At 39.4% G+C, this 22,597-nt stretch overlaps 1 protein-coding gene across 4 annotated transcripts in view; it reads left to right on the top strand.

Annotated features, from left to right (window-relative positions):
• The window catches only part of TRPC3 (transient receptor potential cation channel subfamily C member 3), a 77,811-nt gene that overhangs the window by 18,275 nt on the left and 36,939 nt on the right, over positions 1-22,597 (top strand). For 2 of the 4 annotated variants that reach the window (XM_065878168.1, XM_065878167.1), the window contains exons 2-5: positions 1,300-2,071; positions 10,333-10,521; positions 18,815-18,979; positions 21,715-21,931. In XM_065878168.1, coding sequence (XP_065734240.1) covers positions 1,300-2,071; positions 10,333-10,521; positions 18,815-18,979; positions 21,715-21,931 — 1,343 coding nt within the window. Of the gene's footprint in view, positions 1-1,299; positions 2,072-10,332; positions 10,522-18,814; positions 18,980-21,714; positions 21,932-22,597 lie in introns of those variants that run through there. The other 2 variants (XM_065878169.1, XM_065878170.1) reach the window with 2 other exon arrangements.

Here is a 22,597-nt window from a genome sequence, read left to right as displayed (position 1 = left end):
CTTCTTGTATTGCTTTCTAGAAATTCCTACACATAGATACATGTGTGTGTACATATGTGTATATATAAGTATATTCATATAAATGTGTGTGTATATATAAATACTATATTTAATTTTTTAAAGTTGATCACCTGACACTAGTTGAGCCGTTAGAATGGGGGGTCAGTCACAGCACCCTCTGCCCTTGGACAAGTTTACAAGCTTGTCAGGGGACTTCTTTGGTTTCCTTACCTCTGTAGGTTTGCCTGGCCACATTTCCTTGGTCTCTATCTGGGAAACCTCTGCCAGTGGCTTCGGTGCTCCTTTCTTAAATTGGGGCCCATGGAGCTGAGAACTGAGTGGACACTGCTACCCGCCTCTGAGTTCACCTGCTAGAGATGCTCCCTAATGCCCACCTCCAGGCCCCCCACGGAGGACAGTGCCTCTCTAGTTAGTTTTCAACCCCTGACTATGTGAATGCTATTTTGTCAATGGTCGTTGCTTTATTCATAAAGTAATACTAGTGATTTTTAAACCATAAATCATACCATATCCTTTTAGTTCAAAGAGGTAACTATATAATATTGGTAATTAAACAACTCATTACAAAGACACAGTTATTTTCAAAAAAATAAATCTAGATTGATATTCTCATTTTATAATTGCTAAATCTTGTCTGTGTTATTGAAAAAAATGAATCTTGTAAGTTTTTTGGAGGGGTGGGGGAGTGGAGTGGGATACCCTTAAGAGAAAATAAAATAGCAAATCTAAGATCCTGAAAGATAATACTTGGCCTAAATACTGGGCTTTGTGTGTGTCAATGATTTTATTTAGTTAAAAATATGCAGTGACTTGAGAGGATTGTTCTGGCCTAATTCTTGAAAATTTTAATTTCTTTAGCCTTCAAGCCTAGTGCTTTGGTGCCAGGTACCTGCTCGCCCCTATTTTCAAGGCTTTTAAGAGCAGTAGTAAGGTTATTTCCACAAGGTATGATGAGTCCCATCTTTGCCAGGGTCGCAAGGGAGAAGCAGGGTGTCTGGAAATCGTTTATATTATTATTCCTTGTGAATGTCATTTTCTACGGAACAGGAACTCTTGTTCTGAAGGGCTTCCGGCCCCTCTCTGAGTTCTAGCACCCCGTGTTAGGTACAGGTGTAAATTTCAGGCGGGTGTCAGCAACGGACCTGTCTGTCCTCGGGCCACAGATGTGCGCGGTGGCTGCTGTGTACTCCAGAAATGGCCCGACATCTGGGAGGAAGCAATATGCCCTAATATTATACATCTGGGTTTTTTTTTTTCCTACTTGCTGTTGCTGATTAGGTCAATGGAGGAAAGCCCTTCCCTGAGGCGCAAGACAGTGATGCGCGAGAAGGGCCGGCGCCAGGCTGTCCGGGGCCCGGCCTTCATGTTCAACGATCGGGGCACCAGCCTCACCGCCGAGGAGGAGCGCTTCCTCGACGCCGCCGAGTACGGCAACATCCCTGTGGTGCGCAAGATGCTGGAGGAGTCCAGGACGCTGAACGTCAACTGCGTGGACTACATGGGCCAGAACGCGCTGCAGCTGGCGGTGGGCAATGAGCACCTGGAGGTGACTGAGCTGCTGCTCAAGAAGGAGAACCTGGCGCGCATCGGCGACGCCCTGCTGCTCGCCATCAGCAAGGGCTACGTGCGCATCGTGGAGGCCATCCTCAACCACCCGGGTTTCGCGGCCAGCAAGCGCCTCACCCTGAGCCCCTGTGAGCAGGAGCTGCAGGACGACGACTTCTACGCCTACGACGAGGACGGCACGCGCTTCTCCCCCGACATCACCCCCATCATCCTGGCGGCGCACTGCCAGAAGTACGAGGTGGTGCACATGCTGCTGATGAAGGGCGCCAGGATCGAGCGGCCGCACGACTATTTCTGCAAGTGCGGGGACTGCACGGAGAAGCAGAGGCACGACTCCTTCAGCCACTCGCGCTCGAGGATCAATGCCTACAAAGGGCTGGCCAGCCCAGCGTATCTGTCCTTGTCCAGCGAGGACCCCGTGCTCACCGCCCTGGAGCTCAGCAACGAGCTGGCCAAGCTGGCCAACATAGAGAAGGAGTTCAAGGTAAGCTGTGCGCTCCACCCCGGCTGCCCTGCGCGCTCTTCCGCTTCCAGGCTGCCACCAGGCGCCTGCCGTAGTTTGCTCCCGAATCAGTCTCGCCCAAAGGATTTAAAACCACGAGGGACTGGGAGCGTCGTTCAGAAACGACCTGATGATTTTCCTTTCTCACCACGGAGCTGTGATAAATTCGCTCTGAGGATGGGTATATACTAGATCAGAGAGCTGTAATTACGATGCTGCTCTGTGTTCTGGATAAGCGTTAAGTAGTACACAAGACTTCTCTTTTGTTGAAGGAGGGATGTGGTGTGATCGTCTCCCTTCCAAATTCTTCCTCTTTTGTAGTTGATTGTATGGTGGCACCCAATATAGAAAATATAGAAATAGTATTCGTTTTGCATGCACTGTTTATTGGCCCAGACATTTGTATATCACTTTTTAAAATTTTTTATTTTATTTAAATTTATTTTATTTTTGGCTGCATTGGGTCTTTGTTGCCATGCGTGGGCTTTTCTCTAGTTGCGGCAGGCGGGGGCTACTCTTCGCTGTGGTGTGCGGGTTTCTCATTGCGGTGGCTTCTCTTGTTGCGGAGCACGGGCTCTAGGCGCACGGGCTCCAGTAGTTGTGGCACACGGGCTTAGTTGCTTCGCGGCATGTGGGATCTTCCCGAACCAGGGCTCGAACCCGTGTCCCCTGCATTGGCAGGTGAATTCTTAACCACTGCGCCACCAGGGAAGCCCTTTGTATATCTCTTTAGACTGAAAGTCAAAAGGCTAATATAAAATTTTAAATGAATGACTAAAGTCATTTAATTTGTGACAAAAACGGCTGTACCTGAAATCCACAAGTGAAATCCACAGCATTCAAAATGGTGAGCCATAGACATGAAGTCAACCCAGAAATAATAAGGACAGCAGATTGATTTGCTTTAATAGATTTTTTTGTTTTTTTATGAGTGAACTTTTTTTCTGGACATCATCTCCAGTCAAGCAGAATTACTTTTTTTTATAAAATCTATGCATTAATAGTGGAACATTTTTAAAATTTAATTGTTACAGTCTGCCGTGCATTTTGGATGGTTCTACCTATTAAATCTGGGGCAAAAGGAGATTTCGTAGATCGGGTCCAAGTCAGACTGTTTTTCAGCAGGTTATTGCCTCCCGTTATCCACCTAAGAGGATGATTCTAGGCATAGGTTCCTTGAATTGTTTTCTGTAATTTAGTGTTGTGGTATCAGATCACAGAAAAAGTGATGATTCTGCTTTTCAGATATTATTGCAGTTTTTCACACTTAGGTGTGAGCTACACAAATGTGACTAGCAATATAATTCAAGGTAAGTAGTTGAAATAAAATGGTAGGAAAGTTTTGTGTGTGGGGGGGGTTCCCTTTTGTATGTGCCAAATTCCCTCTACATCCATCAACACACATCTTGTCCTTCTGGAGATCTGGCCTTAGTATAATTTTATTTGTTATTCCATTGCATTCTTTTCTAATATAAAAGCTACACATATTTATTGTAAAAATTTTGGAAAATGTGGGAAAATAAAAAGAAGAAAATAAATATCACTGATATCTACTCCCGTTGAAAAGATTCATTATGTGGTATTTGAAAAGATTTATTTCCTTGTACCTAAAATGAATTATTTTTTGACAGAACTCATGTAGAGCAAATTTAAAACTTCAAATTCTGTTTGAAGAGAATAGAAAAGCATTCAAAGTCTAAATGTCACTTTATTTCAACAAAGTAATAAAAACTATAATTCTACATTTGTTAATTCACTATTCCAAGTGTCACTCAAACCTTGTTTTTAAGCGTTTTGCTTGATATATACTGAAAGTCTGTAGAAGAGGTTCTACAAAAGGGAATGTTCTAGATTATGTTTTTTGTTTTTTATTAGCTATTTATTGGAGTATAATTGCTTCACAATACTTTGTTAGTTTCTGTTGCACAACAAAGCAAATCAGCCATATGCATACACATATCCCCATGTCCCCTTCCTCTTGAGCCTACCTCCCATCCTCCCTATCCCACCCCTCTAGGTCATCAAAAAGCACCAAGCCGATCTCCCTATGCTATGCTGCTGCTTCCCACCAGCCAACTATTTTACATTCGGTAGTGTATATATGTCAGTGCCACTCTCACTTTGCCCCAGCTTCGCCCTCCTACCCCATGTCATCAAGTCCATTCTCTATGTCTACCTCTTTATTCCTGCCCTGCAACTAGGTTCATCAGTACCTTTTTTTTTTTTTTTAGATTCCATATATATGCATTAGCATACGGTATTTGTTTTTCTATTTCTGACTTACTTCACTCTGTATGACAGACTCTAGGTCCATCCACCTTACTACAAATGACCCAGTTTCGTTCCTTTTTATGGCTGAGTAATATTCCATTGTATATATGTGCCACATCTTCTTTATCCATGCATCTGTCGATGGACATATAGGTTGGTTCCATGTCCTGGCTATTGTAAATAGTGCTGCAGTGAACATTGTGGTGCATGTCTCTTTTTGAATTACGGTTTTCTCAGGGTATATGCCCAGTCGTGGGATTGCTGGGTCATATGGTAGTTCTATTTTTAGTTTTTTAAGGAACCTCCCTACTGTTTTCCATAGTGGTTGTATCAATTCACATTCCCACCAACAGTGTAGGAGGGTTCCCTTTTTACCACACCCTTTCCAGCATTTATTGTTTCTAGATTTTTTGATAATGGCCATTCTGACTGGTGTGAGGTGATACTACATTGTAGTTTTGATTTGCATTTCTCTAATAATTAGTGATGTTGAGCATGTTTTCATGTGTCTCTTGGACATCTGTATGTCTTCCTTGGTGAAATGTCTATGTAGGTCTTCTGCCTTTTTTTTTTTTTTTTTTAAAGAAGATGTTGGGGGTAGGAGTTTAGTAACTTATTTATTTTTGCTGTGTTGGGTCTTTGTTTCTGTGCGAGGGCTTTCTCTAGTTGTGGGAAGCGGGGGGCCACTCTTCATCGCGGTGCACAGGCCTCTCACTATCGCGACCTCTCTTGTTGCGGAGCACAGGCTCCAGACACGCAGGCTCAGTAGCTGTGGCTCATGGGCCTAGTTGCTCCTCTGCATGTGGGATCCTCCCAGACCAGGGCTCGAACCCATGTCCCCTGCATTAGCAGGCGGATTCTCAACCACTGCGCCACCAGGGAAGCCCTCTTCTGCCCATTTTTTAACTGGATTGTTTGGGTTTTTTTTTTTATATTGAGCTCCATGAGCTGTTTGTATATTTTGGAGATTAATCCTTTGTCTGTTGTTTCATTTGCAAATATTTTCTCTCATTCTGAGGGTTGTCCTTTTGTCTTGTTTATGGTTTCCTTTGCTGTGCAAAAGCTTTTAAGTTTCATTAGGTCCCATTTGTTTATTTTCGTTTTTATTTCTGTTACTCTAGGAGGTGGATCAAAAAAGATCTTGCTGTGGTTTATGTCAAAGAGTGTTTTTCCTATGTTTTCCGCTAAAAGTTTTATAGTGTCTGGTCTTACATTTAAGTCTTTAATCCATTTGGAGTTTATTTTTATGTATGGTGTTAGGTAGTGTTCTAATTTCATTCTTTTACATGTAGCTGTCCGGTTTTCCCAGCACTACTTATTGAAGAGGCTCTCTTTCTTCCATGTATGTTCTTGCCTCCTTTGTTGTAAATTAGGTGCCCATATGTGCGTGGGTTTATCTGTGGGCTTTCTATCCTGTACCATTGATATATATTTCTGTTTCTGTGCCAGTACCATACTGTCTTGATTACTGTAGCTTTGTGGTTAGATTATGTTTTAATAATTTCCGAAAGATGGTGATGTATGCAAGTCTGTCCAGAGAAGTAGTCTCAGTGAAGCAATGTTAAGAAAAGTTATTCATAGTTTTCCCCTTGAAGCCAGCTAAACCCATATTGATAATACTTGGAATCTCCTTTACCCTGACATAAAGAGTCACCTTTGATAACCTTTCAAAGGTGGGAAACTATTATAAGTGAAGAGGCAAAAAGAGGAGAAAACACAGCTGAGTTTAAGAAGGCATCCATAAAGCTGCCAAATATCTAAGGGTACGCAAAAATCATCTAAATCTCACACTTCCTTTTTCTGAATTATATGGAAAGCAGTTGTGTAGCATAACCATCTCTGAGCCAAAATACAGACACTTCTTTGGAAGTTACAGTCTCTGAGGACTACAGGTCTCTCTCCCCTCACTAAATGTTCCTTTTCTTTCCCATTCTCACTACTCCTTGTTATTCTTTTCTTATCTGCCTTCCTTTCACCTCTTTGCCTTCTCATCCCACACTCATGTCCACCTGTCAGGGCTTTCGACAGACAGAGAAAATAGTGCTTTCACAGCACTGACCCAGAGACTCGGAGCTCTGAAAGGGCAGGAAGTGAAGCTTATTTCTGTGGCAGGGTCACTTAATTTGCCCTATTCCATGGTGTTCACTATATTCTTTCCATAGAGGCTTTGAGCTCAAAGTACTGGCCTTGAAATGGAAAAAAAAAAAAAAAAGACAACATGTTCCCTAGTGAAAAACACTTGATTTTTTTTCCGTTTCAGACACATATGACTATTTTATCTTATCAATGGCCTGTAAGATCCAGTATCTCATCCCTCAAACTGCCATCACTTAGATGCTTCACGGAAGGTTCTCAGCCACCGTGCAGTTTTCAAAGTTCCTTTAAGAGTGCGGGAGGCATGGTGCCGAAAACATGTGAAGGTCATTACCCCAAGGGTTGAACATTCTAGGATATAGATATAGATAGATTAATGGAGGACAGCTTGGTGACAGGTTATTAAAGAAGTATTTTCGATGTGCAAATGCTATCTGAAGCTATTTTGAGAAACAGAATATTGGACAGGATGGATTCCTTGTCTAATCCTTCAAATGTCAGTGGCAAGGAAGCTGGTCATTTATTAGCTGAAATTTACTAATTTCCTAATTCTGAATCAATGATGCACTTTTTTTGCAAAAAAAAAAAAGCCATTTGTTTTCTCCATGCCTCAAGTTTCCCCTCTTTAAAGCAGAAAAACAATTTCAACTTATATCACAGTAGGACTGTAAGGAAGAGGAAAATGAATGTAATCCAAAAGCAAGATAGCATTTTATAGCAGGAAAATACTCTAGGAATCATCTGACTATACACACCTCTCATTCTACAAATGATAAAACAAATACTGTAGCCAAGGTCCCATCTGCTAAGCCTAGATTTGGGTGCCTTGGGTCCCAGTCCTAGCTATTCTATGTAACGTGCTGTACCTGGTAACACTGAAGCAGTTCTATAGTATTTGATGTGTACCAAGCACACTCAAAGCATTTAATCCTCATAGTAGCAATATTAGATAGGCTTATTCTCATCAGAGAGGCTAAGTAACTTCTATAAGATCACACAGTGGTAGAAGCAGTAAGTGGTAGAAGCAGTGTTTGAACCTAGGAAGTCTGGTTTCAGATTTATCCTTTTAATCACTACACTATCCTGCCTCTTTTATTATTAGGGAAAGGATCTGACAGGACCACGCCTGCTTAGAGTTGAATTTCAATTTTCCTGTTAAGGATAAAAAGGGATTAGAATGATGATTAAAGCATACACATTAAAAACCTGCTGAAACCTGTAGACAGGTTGTGATGAGGCGCAAGCTTCGTTGTTCTTCCTCTGGCTTGAGCAGTTCTTCCAGGTTTTGAGTTCCTGCTCTGTAAAGTGGGCTGCAGATCCATCTGGTAACTTTGTGGAAGGCCATGGTAATGGAAAAGCGGCACAGTGAAGATGATCAAGCAAAACTAAATTAAGACAGCATCATTAGAAAATTCAGAGCAGATAAACTGTCTGAGTTGTGAAGCAACATGAGACAGGACCTCATGGCAGAACGGACAGAGTCAGCTCATGATGCAATTCAGACTTCAGATAGTTCCTTTTGCAGCTGAGGAAAGGCCGTCTTTAGTGGTGCTCTCCATCTTTCCCTGAGAGCTCTGCATATATTGGCAAATGGTGTCCCACAACCCCAGGAGAAGAAATCGCTATTACCTCCAGCTCTGATTATTTTCTGTACTTGGATAGCAGACTTCTTCCAGCAGGAAATGTTTAAATTGTTATGAAAACAGTGTTGTCCTTGCAACTTGGTTACCTGTTTTTTGCTTCTTGACTGATCTTTTAGTGGATATGAAAAAGCCACAAAGCTTTCCTTAAGATCGGATAATTTTACAGATTATAATTTTTTAAAATAATGAGATATTATTCAGGTATTACTGCAAAATTGGTTCCTATCTCTTCTTCAAGAATAGAAAATAGTCTCTTTTATTTCTGATCAATGGAGGATTGGCCATCCTGTGTTGCACCAAATCTTACAGAACAGTCTGAACTGACGAGTAACATGAGGAAATTTCATCTAAAAAATTGTATTAAAAGGGGAGCTTTATATGGAAACAGACATGGATAACACTTCTTCTGGATGCTATAATAAAATATTTCATTAGTCTTTCAGGAATGGAAGGCAGATGGATATTTAACTGACACTCTGCATAGAAACCAGAGACTGAACATTTTATTAATTTTATCAGTTGCATGGTACCAACTTGAATGGAAACCAAAGATTGAAGTTTTTATTTATTTTATCTGTTCCCTTATGAGAGGAAAAGGATTAACTGCAACTGTTCTTTATCTGGATTTCTGATATCTGAAATGGAAACTATTCTAGTCTGTGTAGACTTTAAACAGTCTCTCCTCTTCTTGTTTATTTTAGTTGGTGACATGATTTTTGCCCATCAAATCAAGTTAATTAATCATTTAAGGGGAAAAAAATTGAAATTCTTTGTACATCATTTTTAAAGTATGATTTTTGGAAGCCCAGAAATTCTGCTGTGCTAAATGTTACTGAGTTATTAGACATATACAGTATCTCAGGACATGTTGGAATGAGGGATTCTATTTTCCTCAAGTGCACCAAATTAGATTATCATCTGATTAATTTTCTTAATGGGCTAAAATTTTAGTGAAAGCCGTAGAAGTGGAGCTGGGGGTTGCAAAAGTAAGGCCCTTTCCCAAGAGATGGCCATTGATACCTAGACTGGAATCAATGGGCTAGAAATAGAGCTCCATTCAGTAAGTAACAGGGAATGCTGACAGCTGACTTCGTCATACCAGTCCATGGCACTATATAAATATGCTAGTGAAATTAAAGATTCACAGATTATTTTTAGCAAGGTGTTCGTTCCAGTAGCCTGAAAATTTTTCTCTCAGGTATTGATATTCTGCAACCTTTGAGAATTCAGTTACATATAATCAGACATTTCTCTCTCTCTAGAAGCTCTGCAGGACATTATAATGTGCCCTTCAGACAAACAAGAAAAAATACCCTCCATGTTGGTACCTATCCTTCTCTTTGCCTTCACTATGAACCATCATTCTCAAACATAAATGTGTTATCAGGAACACCTGGAGAGTGTGTTAACACGGATTGTGGGCCCTCAACGTCAGTTTCTACTCAGGACACCTGGGGTGGGACCTGAGAATTTACACTTCTAACACATGTCCAGGTGCTACTGAGGCTGCTGGTCTGAGGACTACAATTTGAGAAGCACTGTCTCCAATGAGGCAATGGATAGTAAACCAGACAGGTTATTTTCATACATAGTCAATCTTCTATGCCAAATTGCCACTTAATTTAAAGAACTTTCATCGTAGAAATGGTTTTGTTTGAGCTTTAAGAAAACTGTTGTTCATCTGTACAAGAAAGATTCTTTTGATTCTTTAGTCTTTCAGCATTAGCATTTAGCCAACATCTCTTAATATAACTCAATCACTGACATGCATGCCATTTTCAGAACTGTCTCCTATGGTTGTACAGGTTGTAGAAGGTACTGGCTAAGGAGGTAGGTGGGAGCAAGTCCAGCCGGTATCGAACTGAACAAAACTTGCATCCAGGGCTTCCCTGGTGTCACAGTGGTTGAGAGTCTGCCTGCCGATGCAGGGGACATGGGTTCGTGCCCCGGTCCGGGAAGATCCCACATGCCGCGGAGTGGCTAGGCCTGTGAGCCATGGCCGCTGAGCCTGCGCATCCGGAGCATGTGCTCCGCAATGGGAGAGGCCACAACAGTGAGAGGCCCGCATACCGCCAAAAAAAACCCCAAACAAACAGAAAAATCTTGCATCCACCTGGGGGCTGCAACTTCCTACCCAGAGGTAGGGAGACTTTTTCTAATTCACAAAACCCCTAAACACTTTCCACTGAATTAAAGCACATTCTCTGCATTAAACTCTAAACCTCTTGGTCTTAGAATGACTATCGCAAGCTCTCCATGCAATGCAAAGACTTCGTAGTGGGTGTGCTGGATCTTTGCCGAGACTCGGAAGAGGTAGAAGCCATTCTGAATGGAGATCTGGAATCGGCAGAGCCTCTGGAGATGCACAGGCATAAAGCTTCACTGAGTCGTGTCAAACTTGCCATTAAGTATGAAGTCAAAAAGGTGAGTGGCCTACTTTCATCCAGCTCCATATTAGAATAGACATGTAATATCAACTATGCCATAATCCCAGGAAAGATTTTAAAATAATAGCAGTAATAGATGTTATTGATAAGAAGATTTATTTCACTTCATGAAAGAGATTAAATGAAGTATCATGGTAAAGTTGTGAGTCAAGTATCTAGTTCCGATCCTTTCCACTTTTTATCCATTTTTGGACCTTGGATAAGTCATAAAACTTCTTTAAATTTCTTTTTCCTCATATAAAAGGAGAATAATACCTCTTATCTGTCTCAGGGTCTTGGTGGGATTTCAGTGGATTAAGATATGCAAAAGAGCTTTGTAAACTGCTCATTAAAATGCATTTAATGATAATAAAATCTATTACTTGTAAACATTTTTGTAAGGCACTGTTACTTACATTCGCATGTTAATCTTGCAATAAGCCTTTGTTATTATCCATTTCACCTATAAAATAGGTGCTCGATGATGAGATTTCTATTCTATAAGGAAACCGAGGTTCACCAAGCTTAAATGACGTGCCTAAGATCACACAAGCTATGGAATTTTATGCAGTTGCCAAAAAAAAAAAATTATGATTACTTTTTTACTCTGATTACTGCAGACAGAACAGTTATGTATTATGTGTTTGCTACTTGTATGGGCCTTTGAAATAATTCATGTCAATTGTAGTTAGGACGTTTCACTTATAATAAAAATCTCAGTTATCCCGAATCTAATCGCTTATACATATTTTATATAACTTAAATTTTTGCACTTTAAATCACAAAGAAGTAAGCTGTTGTCGGGGAAAGATCTGGTTTCATGAACTGGTCAATCTATGGAATCTTCTCTCCTTCCTGCAGTGTGACATGGTGCAGAGGAGGGCAGGCCCTGGAGCCAACTTGCAAGGGTTCAAGTCCTGACTTGTCTTCTGTGCATGACAGGGCAAGTCACTTGATCAGTCTAAACCTCATTCCGCTCGCTGGTAGTGGGGACAACTACTGTTTCGGTTGTTTTAAGGATTACGTGAGCTAATGCAAATAAAGTAATTAGCACAGGCATAGTACATGGTGATTGCTCAATAAGTGTTAGCTAATCACATTTCTGCATTTGAAAATTCATTCTCAGAATGATGGCTCTTAAACAAGTTCAGTTCTTAGTCATCAACGACATTTCATGTTTATTGTGCTGGTTCTGGTTCTTAGTGGTAGACCATAGCCAATTTAAACAGAAAATAATTCAGTTAAGGATATTAGGAGGCTCACAGAATCATTGGGAGAGGTGGAGGAACAAGCTTATCTAAGCTGTGCTTGCAGAAAGCTTGCCCAGAACCAGGCCCAGAACTGACCTGGTAAGGGAGTTTCTGTGGCCCAAACAGAACAATTCTGCCTCTGCTGCAGATGACCAGCTCCCCACCAACAGAAAGGATGTGCCGAGTGCTGAGTGCTGCCTCGTATAAAAAGCCTCTTCCAAATCAGAGGTATGCACATAGGCCTCTGACCCGTGGAACCTAGGCCAAAGTTTGCACCCTGGTAGCAAATGAGGATGGGGGAATCTCTCTGTGTGTGTGTGTGTGTGTGTGTGTGTTTCTATGTGTGTACACACACACATACACAGTTCTACCACAGTGTAGAAAACTTCCACATTGTAACGTTCACAAGATTACAGCCAGCCATTAATGACAGATCTCCCCTCTACTTAATAAGATAGTGAAATGTGAAGATTCTCAGTAAATGCTGAGGTAAAATAACTTTTCAAGGAAGTGTCAGTTACAAGGTAAATGAATTGGATTAACTGCCCTCCTCTCAGAGTATTCTTGCTAGTTGAAGTTTTGCTGTATTGAAAGAAAAAGATAGTTTTGCATAAGATTGATATTGAACTGTTTTTAGAAAACTGTCTGGACATTTATTCACATATCTTGCAATGGGCATCTCTCCTCTTTAGCACCTGAGAGGAGAGAATTGATTTCAGTTGTCACTGGTTCTTTATCATTGCTTTGAAAGTGTCATATTAGCAGAGACAGCTCATCTACAGATGCGCTTCTGTGAACCAAACTGTCTTGCAGAGTGAATGTCTTCTTGCATGTTGATTTTAAATAAATTGATGTGTAGGTTACAATGTATGAGGTGTCAATTAATAATAATTTGCTATCCGTCAACTGTCAGGAAACAGCAACAACAAAAATGTATTCGGAACTGAAAGGAGATTTAGGACTTTGCAGGTATTTCTGGTTTTGTCTGTTTTATGCTATAAAAGGAATATCAGTTAAAATATTTGATTTGGAATCTTCACCCAATAACTGTATATAAGAACTTTATTCTGGAATGCCTCCCCCAAAAGCCCTAGTTCCTCTTTCTTTCTCTCCAAGGCTTCCTTCATTCTTCACTCAATACTCACCCATTTCCATCTAGCAAGGATCAAAAATACCCCCACCCACTTCTGCTGCTTCCTTTTTCCATCATCTCATTTCTAGTCCCCAAGAAAAATAACCTCTTGGGTTATAATGATTCATGAACCCTACCCACTGTGACACTGAAGTAGCCCATAGCTATATGCATGGCATTGGGATTTCAAAATCCTTTATATGTTATGGAATCACCCCCCAATAATATAATAAACTTGTATATGTTCAAATCAACCCATAATTCCACCAAGGAAACCAATTTGATTAATGTTAATTTGTTTAGGTCCCATAAGAAACTCAGGATGTCTCTTCTGCCATCTGCCCAAGATCTACCCCCAACTCTGATTCTGAGTCTGTTGGGTTCTTTCTGGGCTCAGGTCTTCCCTAGGAATAACCATGAGTTCACCTTAGGCCTTAGAGGCTCAATGACGGTTAATGAAGAAAATGAAAATATGAAAGATCTGAATAGGAGAGGTCTGAACATGAATTTAATGTTTATGTGGGAAAGGATTTTTTAATATAAAAGCAGTAGAAGAGATAAAAAACAAAAATATAAATTGTTTGACCACATGCAACTTAAAACCTCTGTACATCAAAAAGATCATAAACGAAAAAGGTGAAGGGCAAACTGGGAATGTTTTTTTCTGTACTATAACTTACAGAGGATTGATATTCTTAATATCCAAAGTACACAAACAAATTTATAGGAAAAATTTCCAGAGCCCTGTAGAAAAATAAGCAAAAGGCTTGGATAGGTAATTCACAGAAAAGAAAATTCAAATGGCTAACAAACATATTTTAAAATTTCAAACCCTCTAGTAATAAAAGAAATGCATGCTAACATACAGATACCATCTCCTCTCACTCAAGTTATTAAAGAATAAAAAATTACAATTCTCAGTGCTGTTGTTGAAATGAGCAATCATACACTGCTAGTGGGGAACAAACAATAATGTATCTTCTATCAGGGAGTGGATGTTGAAGCTTATTCATCCCAGATTCACTTCTGAGGGGTCTTTAAGGTAAATAATAAAACTGGAAAGATAGTCAATGTTATTACCGTTTGTAGAGTTACCCACATTATTCTACAAAAGAGAATGGAATAGAGTGGAGGGTGAAATTGGGTTTTTTGAAAATAAGTACAAGAAAATTAAATTTCAGGCAAACCATTCATTATTTTCCAATTAGAATAATGGACTATTTGCCCTCCAAAAAGTCCTGAGCTCTATTTATGACTGCACCTCTATCTTCTCTGACTTGAGGATGAATATCAATCCACTCCCCCCATAGAAGTAACAGGAGTCCTACCTATCTCAAGTGAGCTTTCTCTATTGTAAGAAAGCCCCTGACAGAGATAAAAGATACTAGCACTGGATGGATCATCAAATCTGGAAAACCGAGCTCTTGAGAAAGAGGAAATCCTTTCCCGAGTTCTTCCTCCTTGCTCTATTTCCTCCAGAGAGAGATTAGGTTTAACCGTAGAAAGATCATCTAGAAACGAGACATGCAGCAATATAGACGCATAAAATTATCCACTGTGTAGGCAGAAAGTGTGAAAACAAAAGCCCAGAAAGTGAGCAGTACAATGAAAGAGTGGTAAATCCACTGCAGAGACTTTGGCGTGCATGTGGCAGCCGGCACGGGAAGGGGTCCTGCCCTGTAGGGCTTCTGCCATGTTTGTGCTCAGGCACCTGAAAGGTAACAGTCGGTTAGCTCTTGGTAACAGCATTTTGCACTCAGTGGGTTTGAAATCCAGAAAACGTGTACAATGTAAAGTTTTCAGGGGTTTTAAAAAGAACGCTTTTTTATTGAAGTAGAGTTGATTTACAATGTTGTACCAGTTTCTGCTGTACAGCACAGTGGAGTTTTCAGTTTATATTTCACAATTCAAAGAACTTTAAAAAGAAGATGAATGATCTAGTTTTTATTCACAAGAATATTTTCTTTTAAATATTGTAAACTGTGGCTCCAGCAATGTCATTAAAAACAGAAACAGAGTGTTCCTACCATGTTTTTGTACAACAGTACTCCCATGAAGATAGTTCTTGGAAAAGCTAATTTGATAAAAAGACAGTGTAATTTTTTTAGGTTGAAATTTATCAGCTGCCCTGATTGGTGGTTCAGTTTACAATCTGTCAGTCATTTGGTAGGGAGTCAAGTTTGTTCTCTATGCTCCAGTCGTTTTGTTCCATTGAAAGACTGAGATTTTCTTGTGTGTCAAGCATTTTCCCTTTATATCAGAAAACCTCAAATAAGGGTACTATTATCTGTAATGGTTTCAATTTGTTGGTCTACTGAAGTTAAGAAACAGCATACAAATTTTATCCAGCTGGCTGTGACTGGTGTGGCAGCATAAGGACATTTTTTAGGAGGTAAATCAGTTTTAAGAGATAAAGGTTACTGCCCTATTTTGAAGTCATTGAGAAGAGCAAAACTCAGCTCCTAGAAGGATCAGCTATTTTGCCCTCACTTGCTACTATTATACTGGTTTTATTTTCTTTTTTAAAATGTTCCTTATGTACTTGTATTAGGATTTTAAATCATTGGAGGAAAATATCTATTTGTGTTTGCTTTCCGTGGATTAAATGCCATATGGTGCCGTATTGTGATCTCAGTTAAGAAGAGGGTAGAATTAATGGTATAGGAGATATACCTGTTAGGTTGAATCTTAAAGTGTAACAAGTGAAGTGCAAACACCATGATTTTGGCTAGTATTTAACATATATTAAGTGTCTGCACCGTATTGTACAAGTCACACCAGGTCAAAGATTGATCATTGCATAATGCCATATGGAAAGGATTGATTTCCACCAAGTCTTTGAGGGCCTTGTAAACTTTATACAGTATAATTAATCCAATAAAGCATTTAAAGATTCAAATTTAAAGATTAGCTCAAGGAGGAAGAGCAAGAAGACAGAGCCATACTACAACATTAATATTTCTGTACTCAAGAGTTTAAAACCTAAGAAAGGCTGGACAACCACAAAAGGGAAATTTGTCCATCAATTTCACAGGGACACGTGTCCAAGTATCTCTTAACTTCATGTGGATTTTCTGTTTTACAGAAACACTTGGCCTATAAGCAAGTGCATGTTGGCTTCCCAAGTGGTAATCTGATCTGATGACAGTGTATGCTCTACCTGTAGATTTCTCTGAATGCAACATTCCCATTCCTAAGCTGAGCCTAGCTGGAGTCACAGGACTGCCTTTTAGTTACATCTCTCCAACTTCCCACAAATGCAGATCCTCCAAACACCAAGACATTTGGACCAACTTTCAAATTAAGAGTATTTTAAATGCTGATTATTTATCTTGGCAAGCATATGGAATCCAAGTCTCCATTATAATAACTTCTTCACATTTATGTAGAGCTTACTGTGTGCTCTAGAACAGGGACCACTTATCACTTACTGCAATACTGATGTTCCCGTTTTGGTTTTCTTGTACCAAATACCTAACACCTGCCTGGCGTGTAGGAGGGGCTTATGACATTTTGAAGAATGAATGAATGAATGAGACAGACATTTAAGAACCGTAGAACGGGGACTTCCCCGGTGGTGCAGTGGATAAGAATCCGTCTGCCAATGTGGGGGACACAGGTTGGATCCCTGGTCCGGGAAGATCCCACATGCCACAGAGCAACTAAGCCTGTGTGCCACAACTACTGAGCCTGTGCTCTAGAGCCCGTGAGCCACAACTACTGAGCCTGCGTGCTGCAACTACTGAAGCCTGCGTGCCTAGAGCCCGAGCATCACAACAGAGTAGCCCCTGCTAGCTGCAACTAGAGAAAGGCCGCACATAGCAATGAAGACCCAATGCAGCCAAAGATAAATAAAATTAAATCTTAAAAAAAAAAAAGAAGAAGAACCGTAGAGGGGATGAAGATTCTTAACACAAAAGGAGGGGTGAAGCAGAAAGATATTGATCCAATAGAGTACAGGGGCAGAAGTGGAAGTTTGGAGAAATTCTCAGTAAGACTCCTAGGAAATTGTTACATAGACCCCAGGAAGCCTTCAACCTTGATTTTATTTCATCATGAGTTCAAATAATGACTGCATTGATCTTGAAATACTGTTTTCAAAAATCAGAACTTTGGAAGAGTGACAGAATCTTGAATTTGGAAAGAAGATCTAATGTATACTTAGCCACTAGCAATGACCCATGAGCCTCAGGACCTGGGATTTTTATAACTAAATTAAAAGGAACTTACAAGATAAAATATGCTTTTTCACATTGAAATCATCGAGCAAGAAAAAAATAGCATCTTCCTTTTAGTACTTTCAATCTCCCAAATCCTACTGTTCATTTCCTTTGTATTATTGGGAAAAAATTCAGTTAAGTATTTCAAACCTGATATTTGTAAACTCATCCTCACCACCTCTGTCAATGGATTGTCAAGTTTTCCTTGTACACAGTGGTGGCAGCTGTCATAGCAAAGTCAGTGGACTTCCCAGAGGGTGGGTGCACACTGGGGGAAAGAGTGAGAATTTGAGGGAAACTGTGCCTCTACCGCCCAACCTGGGAGATGAGGTTTTATTTTTGTTTTTCCTTTTCTTTTTTAAAAAAAAATTAGAACAGCTGATGGTAAACTCTACACCACTAAGTGGAATCCTGTTCATTTCCTTGAAGAAATAAGTAAGCTATTGATAAATAGCCAGGTAACTTGAGGAATTGCCTAGAGTTACTACGAAGCATTCAGCTCATTAACTAGAACTTGATTAAAGTTGAACCCTTTGCTTAGTGGGAACTGCGGCTGCTTCCTTTGCCTCTCAGAATTTGCAAAAACATTTCGTGGGTACTTCCTAGCAGGTTCTTTGTTGTTTATAGCATTTTATAGAAGACAGTTATACCTTGATTTTTGTGTTGCTAAGCACTCTTTTTTAAAAATATGTTGACACTCATCACTGATTTGTGAATGACCCTGAATAACTCCCAAGCTTGGGCAAAGTGCAGCTGGCCGTTCAAAGAAAGGCATATCCAGCTGCAGATAGGCACCTTTTGACGTAGGGGCCTTTTCACATGGGCCTGACTACAAATATATTCTGCCACCTTAATGAAGACAGGACCTTAATGAAATCCCAGTCCTTCTATATAGATGTAGGCAGATGACTTAGCAAAATCAGATGGCAAAAACAAAATAAAATAATAAAATAAAATAGCAGGGCTAAAATAAGTATAATTTGCTCATGTTTTTCCTGATTAGAGCTGTAATTATAAAAGAATTGATAGAGATAAATGTTTGTGTTTTTTTCACCTGTGATAGAGGAAGCAAAAAAAGAGTACAGATTACTAAAATAGGATGGACATGATATTTGATGCCAATTCCTGGAAGCAGAGCAAACGTGGATCAAGCATAACACTTGGAGGTTCATTGAGTTTTTGCAAATCTTTTGCATATTTGCTATGGTAGGGCATACATCCACATGGGACATATCATGTATATATTTTTCGTAGATGTATCATTTTAGGAGTTGCTCATGAAACAGTAACATTTCTCTTTTAGCTATAGTATCCAGTAAACCAAATAACTATTTTCTTTTCCATTTTGAACTGAATGCAAGTAAGCTGACAGACAGCAACATGGGACACGTTTCTGCAAAGGAAAGCGTATGTCACCCAGATTCCAGAGAGGAGTCTGTAAATACAGAGAGAAAGAACTATGATTAAGGACAACGTCAGTTTTACCCTCATGTTTCCACTTTAGTTCTTGTAATAGTTCTGAAGCAATTTTGAAAAACAAAGGGCAAGTAAAGACTATTACCAGAAACCTTCCAGTGCCTATATCCAGTGCCTAATATCTTTAGGAGGCACACGCATTCGGTAGCCCAGCTGTCGACAATGGCATGGTAACCTACTTCTCTTTCTCCCTCTCTCTGTTTCGACCAACAGTTTGTGGCTCACCCCAACTGCCAGCAGCAGCTCTTGACAATCTGGTACGAGAACCTCTCAGGCCTGCGGGAACAGACGGTAGCTATCAAGTGTCTGGTGGTTCTGGTCGTGGCCTTGGGCCTTCCGTTCCTTGCCATCGGCTACTGGATTGCACCTTGCAGCAGGGTACCGGCTTTTCAACCTCTGTTTCCTCTGTGGTTGGTGTACCATGTCCTTTGAGGATGAAAAAAGAAAAAGCTTCCTACTTAAGGCTCTTATCAGTTTTACCCTGAATGTTAATTGACTCAAGAATACGAATTCTGCTTTTTAATGACTGGATTAGTTCAAAGAAGGGATGAAAAGAATTTGGTACTAGTGGGATAGATCATATTTGCAGGCATATAATACTTAGGCTTTTAAGATAAAATCTCCATGGTAAGCAGGAGGAAAAGCTGCTTAAGTGAAGTAGCAATTGTACCGATTCTATTGCCAGCTTAATAAATAGTCTACCAGGCTGGCCTGTGGAAGAGGAAGAGCCCTACTGCAGTGGTTCCAAGAAACAGTTAACCTGAGAACTGAAAAGGCAGCTTGGTTGAACCTGTCAAAAAGATCTGAGGCTGGGTGTATTAAGCTAGGTTCTGAACAGTGGTATTATCCAAAGTCTTTAAGAAAGCACATGTCAGGTGCCCCTAGCCCTTTGTTCTTTCAGGAGATTCTAAAAAGGGTTGAATTTGGGTTTGGGGGCTTTGGATTTTTTAGATTGTTCATATATTTAGTTTTGTTTGAATCATTTTGTTCACTACCTTTATCCCTCTCTCAACTTTGCCATTTTACAGTCAATTTAATTGTGCCTAAGAGATCCTCTAAACAAGATGTGGAAAGGAATAGGAATCATGCTAACAGAATCTGTATTAGGTTAATAAAGGACACTGCCAGGGAGAAGAAACAGTTCTGAGATCCTTTAGTCCTATTTTTATATTCTAAAATCTGGTTTTGTTAAAATCAGAGGCAGTTTCAGGCAAAATGAGTCAAGGCCACTCACAAATGACCCTGGAAATCCGTCATCTCTCTGGCGCATCTGTCTCACCCTGCAGAGTCCTGCTCCGCAGGCCCATATACGTGTAAGAATATTCATCCATCTCACTTCGTCGTTGAGCTGCCCATGCAGTTTAAGGCAGAAATGTTGTCATTTTGATCAATTTTGATGACTCAGCTAAGTTCCTTTGTTATCTATCATGGGCAAATACCTTAAGATTCTGCTAATACATAAACACTAAAGACTAAAAACTATAAATAAGGAGAGAGCATTCATTAAAGCAAAAATCATATCCCACCCAAATAATTTCCCTTCTTGGGGGAAATGAATTGGAATGTTCAGATTTATACATGTTTGTCTCTTAGGGCAGCTTACCCAGTTAAAACATATTGAGTTTGAAGTAGGCATCTTGAAGTCTATTCTTTTTTCTCTTCGCTTGTAAAAGTGCAGCTAATGATGTGTTGAACTCTGCCCAGCAGAGAAGGGAAAGGCGGGAATTGAGTTGTTTCTGGAGCCCACATTTATACCTGCCATATACCACTTATCCTGTGGTGAAAGGACATTATAGTAAGAATTCTCCACATGTATCCCAATTTTTAAGATAGGCATGCTGCTTTTTTTTTTTTTATGTTATTTAACATTTTCAAAGATCAACCTTTAGGAGAAACAGACTTGGCAACTCCCCCCAAATCACTATGTGCTATGGATGAGCTACCCCAGTGTGTCTTCTTGGCAGCTGTGGAACAGCACAGTGATATGTAAATGAGTGGTTTATTTTTCTGTGTCTAATATGGAAAATGTGACATTTGTCTGTGTGCATTCATGTCCAATCCCAGAAATGCTTGACATTCTTTGGTTATTTGTTGACACCAAATTAAGTTTCTGGACATACAAAAACATTTGTTTGAAGTTACAGTCTTTTAAATGTGAACCTTCGTACTTTTTAAGGTCACAGACTGAGTTTGAAAGTAGGGTCTGAGTATGCAGAATAGAGAACTTCTCTGATAAATCTACCAAATATACCTAATTCTTGGACTGCAGAAGCTCTTGGGACAGGAAGAATTGTTTTTCATTCCTACTAGAACATATGGCTTTTAAGGACATTATATCACATGGGATTTAAAAAGAGTTACCTTAAAATCATTATAAACTGAATTTTAAAAGTGCTTTTGTACTATTTATATGATTTTCCAAACTCAGGGATGACTTTTCATTAAGTTAACCTACTTAGAGGTTTTAATTATTGTGTATCTCTCTGCTCTTATTGGATAGCAACAGATAAAATATTTATGTTTATTATAATATTTTCTGCCTTTTTATATCATACAAAATACAAATTGATTTTGGAATATGTAGAAGTGAGAACAAAAATTTACTTCTGTAGTAGTAAGTTTTTTTTAATCTTCAAAGGCTTTGTAATGTGCTGCAAAAACATCATAACATTTCAATTATAAATGAATGAGTCCACAAACTCATCATAACATTTCAATTATAAAGAATTACATATTACAAATTTGGAGTTTCTTTTCCTAGACTCTAAAATCCTGACACTGCATAATCTTTCACGTAAAAATAAGAATAACCAGTATATGCCTTGTAATTTCCAGAAATGCATCTGTGAATGAAGTACATCCTAAGACAAATTGGATATTTAGAAACAATGAAGTTTGAAGACTTCTTAAATTATTCTTAGAGGAAGCATCCCCTAAAAGGAGTACTTTTTACAATGTATAACTCTTCAGAAACAAAAGCAGAATTTTGAGAGTGTCCTCATTTTATCTGTTTTTTTTTTTTTTTTTATCCTGTATAGTAGTTTTCATAAGTGGAAGCCAGATTTCCTAAAGTAAAAGGTTTTGGTGTTTTTTTTGTGTTTGCCTTCTTACAGCTGGGGAAAATTCTGCGAAGCCCTTTTATGAAGTTTGTGGCACACGCTGCTTCTTTCATCATCTTCCTGTGCCTGCTTGTGTTCAATGCCTCAGACAGATTCGAAGGAATCACCACGTTGCCAAATATCACTGTTATTGACTATCCCAAACAGATCTTCAGGGTGAAAACCACCCAGTTCACATGGACTGAAATGCTAATTATGGTCTGGGTTCTTGGTAAGCCTTTTATTTCAAGTATTCTAATTTCTACCAAAATAACATCCATATAATGATTGCCACGTTCTATTTAAAATGCTGTGGTACATTATATGGTGACAACATCCCCACTGTAAGATAAGCAGAATAGCAAATACTGGAATAACGTGGCAGCTTGATAATGCTGAAAGGTATCCCTTAACACTAAACAGAAGTTTTATGAGTAACATAAGCTTAATTATAAATATACCATGTTTCAGAAATCCGACTTCAATTACTGAATAAAATGCCATTTTTATATATACACTACCAACTGTAAAATAGATAGCTAGTGGGAAGCAGCCGCATAGCACAGGGAGATCAGCTCAGTGCTTTGTGACCACCTAGAGGGGTGGGATAGGGAGGGTGGGAGGGAGGGAGACACAAGGGGGAAGAGATATGGGAACATATGTATATGTATAACTGATTCACTTTGTTATAAAGCAGAAACTAACACACCATTGTAAAGCAATTATACTCCAATAAAGACGTTAAAAAATAAATTAAAAAAAATAAAATGTGACTCATTGTGATGATCAAATATTTAATTGAAATAGTTCTGAAATAACCTAGTGGCTATTAACTGATGATTAAAGAACACTTATTGCTTCTGTTTCAGAGGTTTTTTTAAGGAGAGTTTCCATTTTC

The sequence above is a fragment of the Phocoena phocoena genome, chromosome 5 (genome assembly GCF_963924675.1).
Source record: "Phocoena phocoena chromosome 5, mPhoPho1.1, whole genome shotgun sequence".
NCBI classification, from domain to species: Eukaryota; Metazoa; Chordata; class Mammalia; order Artiodactyla; family Phocoenidae; genus Phocoena; species Phocoena phocoena.
Note: the sequence above shows the minus strand (reverse complement) of the source record. Positions and strands in the feature narration are given on the sequence as shown.